This window comes from Brassica rapa, chromosome A02, assembly GCF_000309985.2.
Source record: "Brassica rapa cultivar Chiifu-401-42 chromosome A02, CAAS_Brap_v3.01, whole genome shotgun sequence".
In the NCBI taxonomy this organism is placed as follows: Eukaryota; Viridiplantae; Streptophyta; class Magnoliopsida; order Brassicales; family Brassicaceae; genus Brassica; species Brassica rapa.
In genome coordinates, this window is record NC_024796.2 from 28,827,087 (window position 1) to 28,845,680 (window position 18,594).

An 18,594-nucleotide genomic window follows, 5' to 3' on the forward strand; every position below is an offset into this window, starting at 1 on the left:
GAAAACCTAATCTTCTTTTGTCATTATACAATCGATGTTGTCTATTTGGTTTTGGTGATTTGTGTCAGCCGCGAAACTTAATTTCTTTTAGTGCGTATGAAGTTTTTAAAATAATTAAAATGAAAAGTAATGCGTTCTCTCTTCAACAACGATGATAATTTCTTTTAGTGCGTGTAAAGAACTATTAAAACAATTTCCTTTAGTGCGTATAAAGAACTATTTTTCGCTCACTTATTTGGTTTAATAGAAGGATATCAAATGTTTTTAATACAATATCAAAATTATACGAAACATATGGTCATTGTTTTAATTATATGGAGCCTGTCGGTCCATTAATATAACAAAACTGTGAGAGGATGTATAACTATAAACTTTCATTAAATGGTCGTTTTGTTAATTGATTGATGTCAACTGTATATATGTGCGTTTCCTTACCCTAAATTCGAAGTGATAACTGCATATATTTTTGATACAGGAGATGATTTTCTTTCGTACGTAACTTTAAGTATAATGTAACTACACCGAACAGAAAAACAGGTGAAATTAAACACACATGTCCACACATGGACAGAAGGAGCATTTAAAGTAGAAGGAAAGTGGTAGTTAGAGAGTATGTGATATAATTAATCGGCCCAAATAGATTGGTAAGTGTTAGCCGCCATGCTAATAACTTCAACCTCAGATCTTTCTACTAAAACCATTTTATTATAAATTCTACGTACACTCCCACTTCATCTCCTCAAATTCATCAAAACACACTACAAGAAAATGTTGACTCGTCTCCCTTTGATATGTTTTCTTGTTTCAGTCACGGCCATTGCGGCTGACTTAACACCGGAGCGTTATTGGAACACTGCCTTACCAAACACTCCCATGCCAAACTCTCTCCGTCATCTTTTCACGCCAGGTTACTGTAAAATCTTTTTACTTTATATATGTTTTTTCTATGTGTCCCAAGCTGATTGGTTACACAATCTCTGATAGATTGTGATTATGTATGTTAAGAACATCTCCAAACCATCTTTATATTTGTTTGTATGAACATTTATAAACAAATTTATTTCAACATACATTATCTCTTCTCTTAAAATGTAAACATTTCTTTTTTTCTCTGTATGTCAAAACTATAATTTATTTATTTTCAATATAAATAAATATTAATTTAGAAGATACACTGAAGTAAGTATTTATAATTCAAAAAATATTTTTATTGTATTTTAGAGGAAAATAAAACAAAATATATATTGTAGATTTCACTGATGAGAAGAGCACCGACGTCCAAGTAGGGAAAGGAGGCGTGAACGTTAACGCCGGAAAAGGCAAACCCGGCGGAGGAACCGCCGTTAACGTTGGAAAAGGAGGTGTGTACGTGGACACAGGCAAGGGCAAGGGAACACACGTGAGCGTTAGCGGCGGAAAAGGTCCCGGAGGAGGCGTAGGCGTCCACACCGGGAAGCCTGGAAAGAGAACTGACGTAGGAGTTGGTAAAGGCGGAGTTATAGTGCACACGCGACACAAGGGCAGGCCAGTCTACGTCGGTGTAACGCCAGGACCAAACCCTTTTGTGTATAACTATGCAGCGAGCGAGACTCAGCTCCACGACGATCCCAAAGCGGCTCTCTTCTTCTTGGAGAAGGATATGGTTCCTGGAAAAGCTATGAACCTCAGGTTTAATGCGGAGGATGGTTACGATGGTAAAACGGCGTTCTTGCCACGTGGGGAGGCGGAAACGGTGCCGTTTGAGTCGGAGAAGTTTTCGGAGATTTTGAATACTTTCTCGGTGAAACCAGGTTCGGAGGAAGCTGAGATGATGAAGAAGACTATTGAGGAGTGTGAAGCGAAAAGAGTTGGTGGAGAGGAGAAGTATTGTGCGACTTCTTTGGAGTCTATGGTTGATTTTAGCGTTTCTAAACTTGGCAAATATCACGTCCGTGCTGTTTCCACTGAGGTAACAAACACTTCTCTTCTTTTTATAGTTTATTATTACGTTTAGGTTTGACATAAATCAAATAAAGTCAAAACTGAATGAAATTAATATTTGTAATTAGGTTTGGTTATGTTTGATTAGGTTAAATTTGATGAGGTTTGGGTTGTATACTTGTATCTACTTTATCTCCGGTTAGGATTCGGTTTTAGCTAGTAAATGATTCATTCAACATCGTACATCTTGTTTGCTTAAAATACTATATTATACAAGAGAAATAAAAGTTAAAAACTACTTTTTATTTTATATTTGGGTTTGAGTTTAGTGATTAGAATTTAGGGTTTAATATAAAGTAGAAGGCAAGATTTTGATAAAATTTTAAAGTTTGGAGTAACTTAATCATTTCACTCTTTAATTAATGTTATTTTTGAGATTTTTTTTGTTTGTGTGCTATTTTTTCATAATTGTTTTTTTGTGTTATTTAAATCATGTGCTCTGTATATAAGTAAGTGAACATAAAAAAAAAAGAAATTTAAGTTTGGTATGATTTGGTTTTACACTTTTACTTGGTTCAGTTTAGTTTCATTTGATTTATATGTCAACGCCTAGCTAATACTCGAGTTAATTGATGTAACCTTGGTTACTACAGGTGGCTGAGAAGAATGCACCGATGCAAAAGTACAAAATCGCAGCACCCGGAATAAAGAAGTTGTCGGACGACAAGTCAGTGGTGTGTCACAAACAGAAGTACCCATTCGCGGTGTTCTACTGCCACAAGGCGATGATGACGAGCGTTTATGCGGTTCCACTAGAAGGAGAGAACGGTCTGCGGGCTAAAGCGGTTGCGGTATGCCACAAGAACACCTCGGCTTGGAACCCAAACCACTTGGCCTTCAAAGTGCTTAAGGTGAAGCCTGGGACTGTTCCGGTCTGCCATTTCCTCCCTGAGACCCATGTTGTTTGGTTCAGCTATTAGATAGATATGCTTTTATATATTGTGGCTTATGTAATAAATAATAATGCCGTCCCTTCCATATAGTCAAAGAATTAAGACATAAGTTTTCACTTTGCATGGTTTGTCTTCTGTGGCCTGATTCATTCTTCTTTTGCAAGAATATACTGTATGATAATAAAACTAGTCTTCAAATATTAAAAGAGCTCGTCCGTAGAAAACGGTAATTTTCGTAATGGGCCCAACGTTGCCAGAGTAACATGAAAAGACCCCAAAGAAAAGAGAAAATGTCAGAAGTGGGATTTGAACCCACGCCCTCTTACGAGGACCAGAACTTGAGTCTGGCGCCTTAGACCACTCGGCCACCCTGACTGTTGTAATTGATTTGAAATTACGGATAAATCTAATCAAACATAAGTATAAAATAATATATTGAAAGAGCCTAAAACATCTAGAATGAATGAACACAACTGAATCAAACATATACAAAGAAACTTAACTTACCATTCTGCTCCCAAGTCCAAAACCCTCTTAACTAAATCAAAAGCTTGGTCTATCAACCAACATCCAAAATAGACGAAACGATGTTGTCTCCTATAAATGCTTTTACCACATCTCAAAACATTGGTTTTTAGCAGAGAGCTGAGTTCCAAGTCACTCTTTGTCTCATCCTGTTTTTTGGCACTAGACTTCCACAGTACATGGTTGGTTTCTTATACTGTAGTATCAATTCATTTAACGTATGGTCAAATATGAAAATATCTCCATCTCTGGTCCACTTTATCTCAAAACGTAGTTTGAATCACATACCACAAGTCGAGTAAAATCCTTGTACATTTGCTATTGTTTTTTTTAATGAAATTTTCACTTGACCATATGGTGCGTGTATGATGAAGTCATCCTAATGAATATCACCCACTTGTAGTAGCAATGTAAAGCTAAATACAATACCAAGCCATTGAGTCTCTTCTTTGATAAAAGCTTTACAGAAGGTTGTTGGTGTATTTACGAGGGAACAGAATTGTTTTGAGACTTAAATGAGCGTTGGGCCTTGGCCCATTTGGAGTCTCCACTTCACTATTACCAGTTCAAATATGTAATGTGTACTTCCAAAAAATATAAATTATAAAGTAATGATGATTTATTATGCATTTTGAAATAAAATGTATATAATTGAATTTTGCCATACATTGTGATTTCTTGTTAAGCTTTTGTAAACTGATGATCGTGTATTATTATAATCATATACTAGATGTAATTTAAATGGTTTTAGTGATTGTCAAAAAAAAATTGGTTTTGGTTTGCCATGTAGTATTCCTCGAACCAACCACATAAACTAACGACTCAAGAGTGACAAAGGAGACATGTTTTAACGGAAAACGACTAGAACTTATTACAGAATATGCCAGCTAACAAGCGCTCAGCTGGTTAATACTGAACAAGAGATGAGACTCGAGAGATGAGCCCTCGATTGAAGGAGCCAATGACACTATGGACTCAAGTACATTGCTCTTAAAATTGCATCTGATAGCAAACCAACTTTCAAAATCCTGCTTCGGTTCAGCCTCGGGTTTGGCGAGTGTTGTATGATTTGCAGTCTGGACATTTCTGAGCCACCACATGGTACTGCACCTCCGATTTTTTCCCACAGTCGTTGCAGAGGATCTGAACCTGTTTTGTGTCCATCAAATGATTTAGTTATATATAATCTGATGATTTTGAATTCTTTACTTGGTTGAGCCTGAGGTGTAATAAGAGTAAGTTTAGACTAACCATTTTGTTCTGGTATGGTTCTGGCATTGGTGTAGCAGCAATCTCCACGTCAAATTTCTCCCACACCTTTGACATGTCGCATACAGATTTTGAGCAAAGCGGGCACGCGTATCTGCAGAGCACAGTTTACAGTGTTGTCAGTTGAAAGACAGCTACAAATAACAACCCTGAGTTATTTATTACACTTACTGGTAATGTTCTCTCATTTCCTCCAAACACTTCTGATGGATGGTGTGTCCGCAGGGCAAAACTGTTACATCGTTCCTTGATTCAAACAGGTACTACAACAAAACCATTATTGCCGTTTTGTTTAGAGGGATGCTCAATTAGTGGAAGAAAAATTGAAAGAAAAGATACCTCAAAACAAATGGGGCAGTCGTGATGCATTGCTCCTTCAACACAAGGGTGGCTGTTCTTGAGAAGGATTGAGTAACAACAGCCTGGTTGATAGTCAGATTGTACAAGTCAAGAGATTTAGTGGTGGCCAGCGTAAAAAAGTTCGAGGTTATCTGATGCAGAAATTGGCTTACCACACTTGTAACAGTGAAAGAAATTTTCATGTCCGCCGATTCTGGAACAAAAGAAGTAAAAAAGTTCCAAGTTATGAACAAATATCTAACGTGATAGAGTGAACAAATCTTGTTGTATGTTAAAGACGAGTCCAAGAACGTACCTGCAGATTCCACAGCCGTCGCAGTGATACTGCTTTTTAGATGTCTGGAAACAAGATAGAACATAATGGTTAACCAGCAGTAATAGAGAAGCAAGAAAGAGAAAATGATCCAACAATCAAGCTTAGGAATAAATTGTCTCAGGAAACTCACATCATCATCGTAGAGCTTGCAGGCTTCACAGAAGTACTTCCCCATGCACACTCCGCAGTTGGTACAATTTTGGCGAACCTGGTGAAAACAGAGAAAACAGAGTTAAATCTTCAATAGAGTTGAGAAAATGTTTGATACCATCCTAACTGAAACTTCTCATTACTAAAAGCAGTAAACGTTCAGAAAAAGCATAGAGTTTAGAACACACCTCTTGTTCAGTGCCACAGAGTAAGCAAATAACCTGTGAAGAAGAAGATAGAGATTCTGGAATCAAGCATAAGATAATAAACATAGAGAAAACAAGGTATTACAAACAACTTTACCTGTTCAACTTTCTGGCGAGGAATATCATGACTCTGTTTCGGATCTACACTTATATTGTTCTGCTTCCAAGACATGATGATTACACATGTCAGCTTACAAATCTTGAGAAAAATAAGAGTGAGATCTAAAACCTGAAATAAGAAACTCTACCTTCGCCTCATAATGACAGTGATGGCAACCAAAGATCTCATCACAGCAAGGAGATCTAATGCAACACCTTCTTCTGTAATGAGGACATCTGCAAGAACATTGGGAGAAATTAGTTCAAGAGACACGCTCAGCTCTGGGGGAATTCAATGAGGAAGCAAAAATTACCCATGCTCCATTAGTCCTCTGTCAAGGACTTCTTTTAATGATGACTCTGCCGCCTCGAGTTCGAGAATCACCGACTCAGTTTCTTCATTGCGTGAATGAGGGCTGAGCATCTCACTCTTCTCTCGGTCAGTCTTCTGGGGCTGCTCAACGAAATGGTTGAAATGTACCCCCTCCATTACGAACTATCTGTGAATGATACTGTCTAGCTGATGGAAAAGCTTATGTAACCTGCAAGCAAGAAAAGATTTAGAACACATATTCATCATTTCCAAGTAATATGTCACCTGAAAAAACTGGATGAACTGTTGCTTCCATCTACATTGCAGTAGACCAATCCAATCATCACCAAGACAATCCAGTTACGAAACGGCTCCAATAAGCTTTCTCCAAGAGGCAAGTAACATCAAAACAAGAAGATTTACAAAATTTTATAAAAACTAAACACAGCCCTCTTGGTTGATGGAGCCTTCGTACAGAAAGAAAAGCTTAGCTCACTTCAGTTCTTGAAATCTGGGAAAACATATCCGGTTTAAACCGGATATCCCCAACCTATCGTAAAAAGCAAGGTAAAGACTATCAAACAACGTTTGGGACTGACGTAAAAAAAATTGGAATAACCGGGTTAAAAAAGATGGGTTGGTGTCCAAAGAGGACAGACCTACCTCCCATTGCCACTCTGCACCAATATTACTTCAGTATGAATCAGAATTTTTTACTAAAGGAATTAAAAGCCTGAAGAGTACTCTTTAGTTATCATCCATCTTTGAATCTGGCCTGAAGGATGTACCAGTAACCAAAGGGACTAAAAAGACACGAGAACATTCTACTTAGTTCACAAGCTCCAAATGCTCTAAGGGAAACTCAAGGTGACACTTAGATGAGACAACAGTGAGCAACCAGGACACTTTCTCCAAGAGCAACTACGAGGAACCTCTGTCCATCCACTTTAGATAATAAACAGAGAAGGTTTAGGAGTTGCATGATCAAGGTATGTAGGATGAAGACAGCACAAGCACAAGTCTGGGTTAGCGAAGAGAAAGAGCAACACAAGAAGGAATGTTTCCAAAGAATCAATACTTGTAGTAGATCCAAGGCTCTCAGACTCTCACCTTGAATCTCTGAGACACACACACACAACAACTCCAACGATGATTCATGAGCACGGTTCACCAAATCCAAACACGTGTCAGATGGATTATTAGGTCTATGACCCAACCTATTTGCATTACCACCTAGATTCTTGAAAACAAGAGTCTTAAGCTACAGCTTCTTCTGAACCAAATCAATCAAAGCTAAAAGCGTATGAGAACAATCAATCACCAGAGAAAACATCCAAGGGAACGAACGAACGAACGAACGAAGAATCTAAATCACGGAAACCTACAAAAAGATAAATTAAAAATCACACACTACGAAATAGATCACGAACTTTCGATCAGGCGAATCTCCTTCCACCGATTCGATAGTCTCAGAGAGAGAGACGCTGCGAGATTTTCCGACGGTTACTCCAGGAGCTCTGAGCGAGAAGCGATTCGATCTTAAGAGGAAACTTAATGAGGACACCTTCTTTCCCTCCGCGTGTGGGGTGGTTTATATAGTGAGGCTTAGACTTTTTTCCAGATACTTCGAATTATTGCCGTTTTCCGGCGCAAGCGAAAATATATTTGTTCCTTTAATTATTTTTTATTTGCTTTGTGTGTTGACAGCTAAAATATCTACCACCATTCATTCTCATGATTCCACCCCCAAGTTTTAATAGGAGTATCTTTTACCTCAAAATGAATAATGTGAAGAGAGAAAAAAAAATACATTACACATGTCGCCAGCTATTTTTCCAAACGTCTAAATAATATTTAGATTTCCACAACTGGAATCAATTAGTACAATCTTTTCAACAGTTAATGAAAAGATTGCATTTTTCATTCTTTGTTTTTAGACGAAAAAACGTATTTAGAAAAAAATATGTGAATGAACTGATATTTTTACATTATTGCGTGGGAAAGGTTACTTACGTGTTGAACTTGATTAACTTATTGCGTGAGATGGGGATAGTGACGTGGCTTCTGAATGATTAGTTTGGATTCTGATTAGTTTACCTGTTTACGTATTTACAATACATTCCCCTCCCTCAAGCTTATCTTTATGATGTAGACACGTTATCAACTCTTCTTCTCAATCCTCTCCACCAATACCAATCACATTTCCATCTCATAAAAAATAAGTAGATTTCTATAGTTTGGGTGGCAAGACCGCAATGTATTTTAAAATGTCTAGTGTTTATTTGGTTAAATTCGTGTGATATCCTAATATTAGTTTTGGTATACTTTATACACAATTTTCTTTGTACGATTTGTATTTGATTTGTTAAAAAGGAAAATATATATTTTCAAGTACTTAAAAAAAAAAAAGATAGCGGACTTGCAAATTAGTTATCCTATTTTATAAGAATTTGAAATTAAATAAGTATATTGTTTATAAAGAAATTATATTTATTTTTTATGCTTTACTCAATGTTGGTCAAACTAAATATCCGATTTTATGTATTAAGTAGAGATCAAATAGCAAGTATGGACGGGGTAATGGAAAATTGTGCCCACTGCTATGTAAATTGGTACAAAATGATGTTTTTGAGTAATATTTATTTATTTGGATAAATGGTTTACCTCCGTCGATCTCATGGACCGGTGGATTTGAGATTGGTTAAGGGCGAACCGGAGAAAGATGTTAAAATTCTCTTCCCATTTTGTTCTGACAGAGATACACCAAGTCAGCCATTTATGAGTGGCCGGCCACGTCACCAAACTAATAACCGGGTCAAGGATAAGATAAAGACGTTTCCAAACAAGGCCCTACCGTGATGCGACCTTCAAGTAAACGCTCGTTCTTTGCGATTCCTCCGCTTACCATATAAATAGATAAAAAAGTCCATCATTGACAGTTACGATCGTCTCTCTTCTCCAACGCTTCCGATCTCTTCTTTCGTTTCTGGTAAGCTCATTTTCTCTCCATCGTTTCTGCTTCTCCGTTGACTGCGATTCTCGACGCGATCGCAACGCTGTGCGCGCGCCTGTTCGTTAGATCATAGTTTTGTGAATGAAGAACGTTTGAGTTTCCGTGTATGTAGTCTCGTTGATTTGTGCGATTTATGTTAATGTGATGATGCGTTAGGTTCTCGGCGTAGATTAGTGTTGATCGGTACCTAAGGCGTGCGTTAACAAGAGAAAGCTGATCTTACTAACCTGTAACGATATGCCTTGTGTTTTCTTCGCCTACATTGATTTTGATTGATTGATTGATACCTAAGGCGGTTAACAAGAGAAACTGATCTTATTAGTGATATCAATATTGATCTCTTGTGAATTGTGATCTTCTTGATTAGTATTTTGAGTTAGCGATGAAGCCAGGAGGATCAGGATTGAATCCGAACGCAGCAGCTTACGTACCAATCTCCAAAAGAGACGGTGATTCTGCAAAGCCTGCTGCATCTGAGAAGCAGATGAGTGATGAGGATTTGGAGATGGACGTGGACATTGAGTTCCTTTTAGCCACGTTCTCTGACTTGTCATATGAGTCTATCAGTGATGTGTACTTGGCTAACAATGGTGATCTGGATGCTACTATCGAAATGCTGACTCAGCTCGAGGTGATTCATCTCACTAGTACACTTGATTTACACTAGTGTAGATTGTGAAGCTTAAGCTGTGTTACAATTGATGTTCCGATTCTGCAGATTTTCAGTAATGAAGCTGAGGAATACCTTCCAGACACACTTGACATTGGTGATGTACCTGAAACCATCAAGCCTTCTACTTCATCAGCTCCAAAGCAGACGAATGCAAGTGCATCAACATCCTCCCGTGCCCCAAACGCTCCCTCTTCCTGATTTGATGAGTCTTTAAATTTGAAGTTTTATAAAACATTCGTGTAAAGGATGATTATATGATATGAGGTTGATGGGTTATCTTAGGAGATCTCTTTTCTATATTTTCCTGCCCCGATGCTTTGTTACATTGGAGAAAAAGAGAGAGTACAATGTATAGATTTTTTGAAAATATCAAGTATGAGTGTTGAGAATTGGGATTGTTCTTATGGTGGACAAAGCTATTAATCATTAACCTCTGATGCTCTTTTGGCCATTTTTATTATTTTTCTCTTCTTTTGCTCATTGCGCTGCCCAATATTTTTGCATCTTCTCTTCACCACATGTTTGACTTATGGAATTGATTTTGTTCTTTGGTATATTTCTAATGTTTACATCCATTAACTGTATCTTAACAATGTTAATGTTGTCTTTTTATTTTTTCTCCCATTAATACAAGATTTTATTCCCCAGTAAGTTGTTCAAAGATGGAATCTAAACGTTGTCTGTGGGTCTGTAATAATTAAATGAATAAACGTGCAGCTACATTTGCGGCCCTCTTCTCTCTCTCTCTAAGTATTATTATTAGAATCATCTAAAAATACCTCCATATACTTGCTCGATTTGGTTTCTTCTTCTTTCCTTTTTCTCCTTTTTCATCATTCATCTGGTGATGCAGGAGATCTGATTGATTTTTTTCTTCTGGGGTTTTGTTTTAGAGGAAGAAAGAAATTCAAAATAATAATAAAAAGATGGGTTTGGATTATTACACCATATTGAAGGTTGACAAGAATGCAACGGAGGATGATCTCAAGAAATCTTACAGAAAATTGGCTATGAAATGGCATCCTGATAAAAACCCTACCACCAAAACCGAAGCTGAAGCCAAATTCAAACAGATCTCCGAGGCTTATGAGGTAACTTTTTTTCTCTTATAATCTTGTTCCTAATCTTGATTCCCTTAGATCCCCAAAATATCCAAAACTGTGTGTGTGTATGTATGTCTTGTTGAGATCCATTCCTTTGACTAATAATGTGTTTCTTGGGACACAAGCAAAATGTACCTCCTCAAAGCCTATTTTCTGAGTGTGGGAAAACATTTCAGGTTCTGAGTGATCCTCAGAAGCGAGCAGTATATGATCAATACGGTGAAGAAGGGCTAAGCGGTATGCCGCCTCCCGGGAGCACAGGAAACAACGGAAGAGCAGGCGGTTTCAACCCTAGAGATGCAGAAGACATATTCGCAGAGTTCTTTGGAAGCAGTCCATTTGGTTTTGGATCAGCTGGTGGTGGTCCTGGAAGGTCGACAAGATTCCAATCAGACGGAGGAGGAATGTTCGGCGGAAACAACGGTAGTGAGAACATGTTCAGAACTTACAGCGATGGCACTGTCCCTAAGAAACCTCCACCTGTTGAGAGCAAGTTGCCTTGTAGCCTTGAAGAGTTGTACACTGGATCGACAAGGAAAATGAAGATCTCTAGAACCATTGTTGACGCTAACGGGTAATCTTTGTTTCCATTTTATCGCATTCACCCGTAAGATTTTGAGGACCGGCTCTGAGATTTTGGAGGTTATAGAGAATAAGAATTTTATTTAAAATAATTTGAAGTCTATATATATCTATAGAAATTAATTTTTAAAATTTGTTTTACTGGACTGTGTCTATAGGACCGGTCTCATGTGTTGTTTTGGATGGTGAAACAGGAGACAGGCGCAAGAGACAGAGGTTCTAACCATTGTTGTGAAACCGGGATGGAAGAAAGGGACCAAGGTCAAGTTTCCAGACAAAGGAAACGAGCAAGTGAACCAGTTACCAGCTGATTTGGTGTTTGTGATAGACGAGAAGCCGCACGATTTGTTCAAGAGAGATGGGAATGATCTCATCACAAGCGCGAAAGTGACGCTTGCGGAAGCTATAGGAGGAACAACTGTGAGTATCAAGACGCTTGATGGGAGGAATCTACCCGTTGGTGTCACGGAGATAGTCAGTCCAGGGTATGAGCTTGTGGTTCCTGGAGAAGGGATGCCGATAGCTAAGGAAAAAGGAAACAGAGGTGATTTAAAGATTAAGTTTGATGTTCAGTTTCCGACAAGGTTGTCAACGGACCAGAAGTCTGCACTCAAAAGGGTCTTAGTGGGTTGAAGAGTTGAGATTTGGAATCCTCTCAATGCTCTTGCAGTCATGGTGATGGTACCTTCCTTTGTTTTTGTTGTTGTTCATTAGTTCTTTCTGTAAAGACTTTGTAGCATGTTCTTGATGTGTCTTAAAAACAACCTGTACAAATCTTTGATTGTGTTTGTTGCATACTATTAAACTTTAAACTCTTGTTCTTAAATATTCCGGTTTACAATTCTATTAGGATGCTACAATAAATAGAAGTCAATAAACCTAACAAAAACATACTATAATATTAGAGAAAGGAACAAAGAGATATCCTCTGGCTCAAATGTGAATGACATAGGAGTAGAGACATATGTTTCCTCATTCGATAAGTTCATGTTGCCACACATGGACTCATCTTCTTTTATAGCTGAAAATGGCATATGGTGAATGGAAGTTTCCTCCATATAGGTAGAGAGATACTCCGCTCCCATATTAATGGACATGATACACCACAACTGTATGCAACATTCACTTCAAAATATTCATGGAAACAGATGGATAGAGTTTTGTGGTTAATCTTTCAACTGTTAAGCAAAGGAGGAGAAACATACAAGTGGTTAACGTGGATTCCACGGCACACGTAGATGAAATAAAACGGCCTAATTCAAATAAACAAGGCCCAAACTCAGTGTTAGCTTTGATAATAAACGGGCCTTGGCATTTGCTTAGGATACCTCATTAATGAATCCAACGGTTGTAATCACGTGTCAGTATCTTATCAGACGGACGCTATAATTGCATGCGAGCTGTTAATTAATAATTATTACCAGAAAACAAAACCGCTGTTTTTTTCGATAAAATCAAAAAACTAAATTGCCCAGAAAATACCATCATTTCTCTCAGCAATCGAGAAAGTAAAAAAAAAAACAATCAATCAACACACTGTTCCTTCTCCTCCTCGATCCAAACTCTTGTTTTAATTATTCCTCTCTCGTATATTTATAAAAAAAAAAAAACAAAACCGAAACCACTGTTTCCTTTCACCTCCCAGATTTGCTTTTTTCAAATTTCCTCTCTAGATTTCAGAAAACTTTCCTCTTTTGTTTAATTCAAATCCAAAGGGTCTCCTCTCTCACTAGGAATCATGAGATGAAGATTTGAGGAGAAAGCTTGTAATCATTAGGGTTTCCAAATTATCCAAAAGTAGAAACCTTATTTTGTTCCGGATCTGTGGTTCTGTCGGGGGGATGAAGAATGTTCAGTCCTAACACAACATTTTAAGCTTCCTCTTTCGATTTCCATGGCTATGTTCAAGCAGTTCCTCAGCAAGCTTCCTCGGAAGTCGTCCTCAAAACCCGACTCCACCTCGGATCCATCCGGATCCAGCGTCGTCAGATCCAACTCCGTCAAACGCATGTCCTCCGCCGTCTTCCCCTCCAGCGTCGTCGCCGGAATCGAGCCTTTGGTCCCCTTCAAAGACGTCCCGACCTCCGAGAAGCTAAACCTCTTCGTCTCCAAACTCAGCCTCTGCTGCGTAACCTTCGACTTCTCCGACCAAACCAAGAACTCACTCGAGAAAGACGTCAAAAGACAGACTCTCCTCGAGCTCCTCGACTTCGTATCCTCCTCCTCCTCCGTTAGGTTCACCGAGCCAGCCATCCTCGCGATGTGCAAGATGTCAGCCGTTAATCTCTTCAGAGTATTCCCTCCTAGTTACCGAGAGAGAAACGATAGTGATGATAATGATCCCACGTTCGAACCTGCTTGGCCTCACCTGCAGATCGTTTACGATCTGCTGCTTAAGTTCATTACGTCTCCTTGCCTAGACGCTAAGTTAGCTAAAAAGTATCTAGACCACGGGTTTATACTAAGGCTCCTCGAGTTGTTCGACTCCGAGGATCCGAGAGAAAGAGAATGTTTAAAGACAATCCTCCATCGCGTCTACGGGAAGTTCATGGTTCACAGACCTTTTATCCGCAAAGCAATGAGCAACATCTTCTCCAGCTTCGTCTTCGAAGCCGAGAAGCGCGGCGGCGGGGGAGGAATCGCCGAGCTTCTCGAGATTTTCGGGAGCATTGTGAGCGGTTTCGCTTTGCCTCTCAAAGAGGAGCATAAGATCTTCCTGTGGAGGGTGTTGATTCCGTTGCACAAGGCTAAATCCGTTGGGGGGTACTTTCACCAGCTGTCGTATTGTGTGACTCAGTTTATTGACAAGGAGCCGAAGCTTGGGAGCGTTGTGATCAAAGGGTTGTTGAAGTTTTGGCCTGTGACGAATAGTCAGAAGGAGGTTATGTTTCTTGGGGAGGTTGAGGAGATTGTGGAGGTGATGAGTTTGGTGGAGTTTCAGAAGGTGATGGTTCCTTTGTTCTTGAGGATTGCTGCTTGTGTCAACAGTTGTCACTTTCAGGTAGGTTTCTTGCTTTCTTCTTAAGAGATATTGTTAATCTAAAATTATTTTTAGACACTGTTTAAAAATAATATTGACGGTATAATTAACTAAGTTCTAAAAGTTAATAGACGTTTTTTTTGAAATTATAAGCTCTAAATTTAGCTTTTTTGATCAAATTTTTTGAAGTTTTAGACCATAATTTATGTATATATTTTTGAAATTTTATTTTAAAAAAAGTTTTAGCAGTATAATTTTGAAGTATAAGTTTTAGCTCTAAATTTCAGCAGTAAATCTAAAATTTTGATGTTTTAGACCATAATTTATGTATATATTTTTGAAAAATTATTTTTAAAAAAAGTTTTAGCAGTGTATTATTGAAGTATAAGTTTTAGCTCTAAATTTCAGCAGTAAATCTAAAATTTTGAAGTTTTAGACCATAATTTATGTATATATTTATGAAAAATTATTTATTTTATTTTTAAGATCCACTTAGATGGCCTTGATCTCAATTTTGGAGTTTGAACCGTTTGTGTTTTTTTGTGGTTTAGGTTTCTGAGAGAGCTTTGTTCTTGTGGAACAACGATCAGATTGTGAATTTGATTGCACAGAACAGGCAAGCCATCTTACCGATCATGTTCGCTGCCTTGGCGAAGAACGCTGAGAGCCACTGGAACCAGTCCGTGCTGAACTTAACTCTAAACGTGAGGAAAATGTTTTGTGAGATGGACGAGGCTTTGTTCATGTCTTGCCACACGAGGTTTCAGGAGGACGAAGCAGAGCAATGCTCTGCGGAGGAGAAGAGGAAAGAAACATGGGCGAGGCTAGAGAAGGCGGCAAGTATGAAGCCTGTAACTGGAAAGACAGCTGTTCTTGTAACTCCTTTAGCAACCTCCATTGCCTGCTAAATGAAGATGATGGAATGGCTGTTGGTTAAGCTATGGTCTGGATTTGATCTTTGTAATGTTATATAGTTTTGATGTTGTTAGCTTATGTGGTGGGTTTTGTGCTAAATCTCTTGCTTTAAAAGTGAGGAAGCCTTGAAACCATGCTGCAGATTTCTATATGAAACTCTTTGTATTCAATTAAGTTTATATAAGAAGCCATTTTCAACAATGTGTCTATGAGGTACATAGAGTCAATTATATTGCTAAAGAAACAAAAACATAGTTATTGTCTCTTCATAGTAGGCATACGGCCGGATAGTTAGGTTTCAGTTAGTTTGGTTCAACATAAATCTTAGCAAATTAACCCAGTTTAAAGTACGGTTTCAGTATTCGGTAAGGTCAATTTTAAAAATCTTACATAAGTTTTTTATTTAGATTATATTTTGATTTAATTTTGCTAAAATTTTGAATAATTTCAGTTAAAATCGGTTAAGTCAGTTAGTTCGGTTTTAAATTTTATTAATTTGATTCAGATTTTTGGTATAGTTTGGTTATAGTTTTTTTTATTTTTAGTTTCTAAGAAAATCGAAGTAACCAAATCAAACCGGACCATAAAAGCGAACTATTTATAAAAGCCACCAATTATATTGCTTAAGAAACAGAAACATAGTTATATTGTCTCTTCATAGTTCATACACTAAGGTCATGAAGGAAGAACGTTTTCCCACGGTATGTTATGGTTCTTTCTTCAGCTCCAAGGCACCACAAATGCCCTTGCAGGTTAATACTCTCTTTCATTCCCGCCGTTTCCCACACAAATTCAAACAACCCCAAGGCTCTATCCAACTGCTTGATCCCTCTCCCCAGCATCTTCTCATCCCCTGAGGTCAATACCCTCCCTATGCTTAAGCTAAAAACCCCACTCTTCTCCTCCTTGTGAAACCCTCCACAGAGATCAACTTCAATGTCACGCACACGCCCATAGAGAAAATACACGAGCAGAGTGAACAAACACGGCGAAGGACTCCCCAGCATCTTCGAAAGCTTTCTGTAGACAAGGTGTTCTTGATGCCTAACCTCTCTGAACCCAATAGTGTTGTCTAGAAACACGTCTTTGATCTGTAGAAGCCCTTCTTTCATCGACAAAAGCTTCTCCATATGGTAAAAGTCATGCTCTTCGAGGTACCTTCTCAGATCATTCACCATGTCGAGAACATCTTCCCACTTCGCAGAAGCGTTTGCTTTAGCGTATCTACCTGGCACGGGACGCATCCAAGAAGTCGAGGTCTCGTCTTCGAACGAGACCGATGATTCAGACAAGAACTTGAGGCAGGACAAGATCACTTGCTGTCCTAACTTCGTCCCTTGCCTTGTTGTCTCGCTATGTTCAACTTCTTCTTGGAGAGCGTTCAGTATATCTTCGAGAGCGCCTCTCCAGATACGGTACTGGGTCACCTGCGAACACACCGTGGACCTCACTAGCTTCCTCTGTTGGGCCGTGATGTCGAGAAAGTTGCAGACTTTGGTTAATGAGTTCACCACGAACGGCTCTCTTTCGGTTTCGGTGTTGAAGCGTTTATGTCCTTTGAGCTTCTGTTGAAGTGGAGGAGACCCAATGAAGATTCTAGCTAGAGTCTTGAAGGCTTGCATCTTCTGTTTGATGTGATCATTATAGATGATGACGCCGTTGATGTCCTCGAGCTTGCCGTCTACTAAGTCGACGTCTGTCAGTGAACGGGTGAGTTTGGTAAGAAGTGGGAGTTTCTTTGAGTACCATTCATAAGGTAATGTTTCTTTGTAGGAATCAACATGGATTGAACGGAGGAAGCGAGTTGGGTTAGCCCTTACAGTACCCAACATTTGAAACAGAGCTAATATTCAGACATTAAGTGAATAAATCAGACAAGAAATGTCAAACTCTCTTTCTCTCTCTTGGGAATTTCTACGAACAGTTTGTGTGCAACTCTTGAGGAGGGGAAAACTCTAAGAGACTCAACAACATGTAGGATTTTCTAATTAGACATTAAAGTTGTAGTGCAAGAGCATCTGTAACGTGAAAGAGAAGAGAAGTGAAGCGATTTGGGAGGAGAGAAGGGAAGCTTCAGATGAGTAGATGGCAATGTCTGTGACTGTGAGAGAGGAGATGAGAGTTGGAAAGCGAAGAGAGCTGGTGTTGCGTTTTGGATCATTAATGGGCCGAAGAAGTAAGAATTTAAAAAGGCCCAATAGCTGGTTTTATTACGATATATTTTTCTTTTTGTTTTGCGTACTAAAACGTTTCTAATAATTTTTTTATTAATCAAGAAACTGTAAAATCTCCTCATAAAAATTGTAATTTTCACATTATATATAAATATATACTTGTTATTTGGTACTACTGTATATGTAATTAAATCAATTTTTTTTGTCCAAGTGCACCACCATGCTTTCCATAAACCAAGGTATTACAGTTTCTAATTTTGTAATTCTTAAACTAGGGAAATGGTCTTTTAATTGTATTTACTTTTGCTCGTAACATTCTTAATTTTCCCATGAAAATCAAAAATTTGAAATATCCGGTCAATTGCGAAGCCTCTCTGTTGTCTCTCCTAAGCATTACTCTGTGAGTCTATCTTCCCCCTCCAACGGATTTTCAGTTTATTAAATGAAATTTCTGAATGTTGTGAAGAACATATAGTATTGATGATATCTTTTATCAAAAAGGAGATATAGTATTTGATCATGTTTATGTCTTTTTATATGAAGATTTACGATTTCTGAGTCCGATTCCTCTTTGACTCGTGCGGATGCCTCTATTGTTTTTAGTAGAAGTATACCATACATATTACATACGGCCTTTAAAAGGAAAAAGAGTTTTCATCCAAATTATTGAGAATGCATGGTCCTTCCATGACAACTGCATACTTTGCATAAAGATATAAATCATTAGAAGAATGTGACAAAAAAATAAAAGAAAGAGAAGCTAAGAAAGAAGGGCTTATAAAGATGAATATGCTTTCTTTTATGTGGGTTAAAGAAAAATTTTATGCTTTCTTTTATGTTTTTTTAAAACTTTTTTAAAAGTTACTGCAATTTTGTAAAAAAAAATTACGAATTTATTATTGTTTTTTTCTTTAACTGTTTTGTACTGATAAATTGTTTTATTCTTGTCATCAAGAGTTCAATGGTATTTCTAAAATGGATAAAAGGTTTTTTTTGATGTTGCTTTTCGCTACAAAAATCGACTTTAACAGTATGAATTCTTG

The 18,594-nt window shown here is 38.0% G+C and overlaps 6 protein-coding genes and 1 non-coding gene across 11 annotated transcripts; 4 read left to right on the plus strand and 3 right to left on the minus strand.

Annotated features, from left to right (window-relative positions):
* Positions 1 to 645: 645 nt before the first annotated feature.
* On the plus strand, positions 646 to 3,079 carry LOC103854742 (BURP domain protein RD22). The gene is made up of 3 exons (XM_009131703.3): positions 646 to 907; positions 1,251 to 1,948; positions 2,574 to 3,079. Exons 1-3 carry the CDS (start codon positions 769 to 771, stop codon positions 2,898 to 2,900), a joined length of 1,164 nt encoding a protein of 387 aa, XP_009129951.1. The 5' UTR covers positions 646 to 768; the 3' UTR covers positions 2,901 to 3,079.
* An 85-nt stretch (positions 3,080 to 3,164) lies between these two features.
* TRNAL-CAA lies at positions 3,165 to 3,248 on the minus strand. The gene has a single exon. It is a non-coding gene; the product is annotated as a tRNA-Leu (tRNA).
* An 886-nt stretch (positions 3,249 to 4,134) lies between these two features.
* LOC103854743 (probable E3 ubiquitin-protein ligase RZFP34) lies at positions 4,135 to 7,773 on the minus strand. 5 transcript variants are annotated; one of them, XM_033284568.1, is made up of 14 exons: positions 7,542 to 7,766; positions 7,222 to 7,384; positions 6,775 to 7,056; positions 6,113 to 6,661; positions 5,948 to 6,035; positions 5,797 to 5,856; positions 5,682 to 5,714; positions 5,474 to 5,551; positions 5,323 to 5,366; positions 5,180 to 5,220; positions 5,007 to 5,089; positions 4,839 to 4,930; positions 4,650 to 4,761; positions 4,135 to 4,547 (listed from the first exon to the last, which is right to left on the minus strand). In XM_033284568.1, the coding sequence occupies exons 4-14, from the start codon at positions 6,286 to 6,288 to the stop codon at positions 4,437 to 4,439; spliced, it is 918 nt and encodes a 305-aa protein (XP_033140459.1). In that variant the 5' UTR covers positions 6,289 to 6,661; positions 6,775 to 7,056; positions 7,222 to 7,384; positions 7,542 to 7,766; the 3' UTR covers positions 4,135 to 4,436. The 5 variants fall into 5 exon arrangements, with proteins under 5 accessions (XP_033140459.1, XP_033140458.1, XP_009129954.1 ...); XM_033284567.1 differs by having other exon boundaries at positions 6,113 to 7,056; XM_009131706.3 differs by lacking the exons at positions 6,775 to 7,056; positions 7,222 to 7,384 and having other exon boundaries at positions 6,113 to 6,340; positions 7,542 to 7,773.
* Positions 7,774 to 8,866: 1,093 nt separating this feature from the next.
* On the plus strand, positions 8,867 to 10,232 carry LOC103854744 (polyadenylate-binding protein-interacting protein 6). The gene is made up of 3 exons (XM_009131707.3): positions 8,867 to 9,100; positions 9,492 to 9,755; positions 9,843 to 10,232. The coding sequence occupies exons 2-3, from the start codon at positions 9,507 to 9,509 to the stop codon at positions 9,993 to 9,995; spliced, it is 402 nt and encodes a 133-aa protein (XP_009129955.1). The 5' UTR covers positions 8,867 to 9,100; positions 9,492 to 9,506; the 3' UTR covers positions 9,996 to 10,232.
* A 247-nt stretch (positions 10,233 to 10,479) lies between these two features.
* Positions 10,480 to 12,328, plus strand: LOC103854745 (dnaJ homolog subfamily B member 4). The gene is made up of 3 exons (XM_009131708.3): positions 10,480 to 10,888; positions 11,077 to 11,474; positions 11,677 to 12,328. Exons 1-3 carry the CDS (start codon positions 10,724 to 10,726, stop codon positions 12,113 to 12,115), a joined length of 1,002 nt encoding a protein of 333 aa, XP_009129956.1. The 5' UTR covers positions 10,480 to 10,723; the 3' UTR covers positions 12,116 to 12,328.
* A 679-nt stretch (positions 12,329 to 13,007) lies between these two features.
* On the plus strand, positions 13,008 to 15,578 carry LOC103854746 (serine/threonine protein phosphatase 2A 57 kDa regulatory subunit B' kappa isoform). The gene is made up of 2 exons (XM_009131709.3): positions 13,008 to 14,483; positions 15,014 to 15,578. Exons 1-2 carry the CDS (start codon positions 13,377 to 13,379, stop codon positions 15,368 to 15,370), a joined length of 1,464 nt encoding a protein of 487 aa, XP_009129957.1. The 5' UTR covers positions 13,008 to 13,376; the 3' UTR covers positions 15,371 to 15,578.
* Positions 15,579 to 15,951: 373 nt separating this feature from the next.
* On the minus strand, positions 15,952 to 17,796 carry LOC103854747. Its single transcript, XM_009131710.3, has one exon. It carries the CDS (start codon positions 17,207 to 17,209, stop codon positions 16,040 to 16,042), a length of 1,170 nt encoding a protein of 389 aa, XP_009129958.1. The 5' UTR covers positions 17,210 to 17,796; the 3' UTR covers positions 15,952 to 16,039.
* Between the last annotated feature and the right edge of the window lie 798 nt (positions 17,797 to 18,594).

Excerpts from the sequence above, each read along its gene's own strand:
- LOC103854744 (XM_009131707.3), top strand. The coding sequence starts at position 9,507 with ATGAAGCCAGGAGGATCAGGATTGAATCCGAACGCAGCAGCTTACGTA. Across the intron at positions 9,756-9,842 it reads AAATGCTGACTCAGCTCGAG|ATTTTCAGTAATGAAGCTGA; the intron begins GTGATTCATCTC and ends CCGATTCTGCAG.
- LOC103854746 (XM_009131709.3), top strand. The coding sequence starts at position 13,377 with ATGGCTATGTTCAAGCAGTTCCTCAGCAAGCTTCCTCGGAAGTCGTCC. Across the intron at positions 14,484-15,013 it reads TCAACAGTTGTCACTTTCAG|GTTTCTGAGAGAGCTTTGTT; the intron begins GTAGGTTTCTTG and ends TTTGTGGTTTAG.
- LOC103854745 (XM_009131708.3), top strand. The coding sequence starts at position 10,724 with ATGGGTTTGGATTATTACACCATATTGAAGGTTGACAAGAATGCAACG. Across the intron at positions 10,889-11,076 it reads AGATCTCCGAGGCTTATGAG|GTTCTGAGTGATCCTCAGAA; the intron begins GTAACTTTTTTT and ends AAAACATTTCAG. Across the intron at positions 11,475-11,676 it reads ACCATTGTTGACGCTAACGG|GAGACAGGCGCAAGAGACAG; the intron begins GTAATCTTTGTT and ends ATGGTGAAACAG.
- LOC103854743 (XM_009131706.3), bottom strand. The coding sequence starts at position 6,288 with ATGGAGGGGGTACATTTCAACCATTTCGTTGAGCAGCCCCAGAAGACT. Across the intron at positions 5,090-5,179 it reads CTTTCACTGTTACAAGTGTG|GCTGTTGTTACTCAATCCTT; the intron begins GTAAGCCAATTT and ends ACTATCAACCAG. Across the intron at positions 4,931-5,006 it reads ACTGCCCCATTTGTTTTGAG|TACCTGTTTGAATCAAGGAA; the intron begins GTATCTTTTCTT and ends GTTTTGTTGTAG.
- LOC103854747 (XM_009131710.3), bottom strand. The coding sequence starts at position 17,209 with ATGTTGGGTACTGTAAGGGCTAACCCAACTCGCTTCCTCCGTTCAATC.
- LOC103854742 (XM_009131703.3), top strand. The coding sequence starts at position 769 with ATGTTGACTCGTCTCCCTTTGATATGTTTTCTTGTTTCAGTCACGGCC. Across the intron at positions 908-1,250 it reads CCGTCATCTTTTCACGCCAG|ATTTCACTGATGAGAAGAGC; the intron begins GTTACTGTAAAA and ends TATATATTGTAG. Across the intron at positions 1,949-2,573 it reads TCCGTGCTGTTTCCACTGAG|GTGGCTGAGAAGAATGCACC; the intron begins GTAACAAACACT and ends TGGTTACTACAG.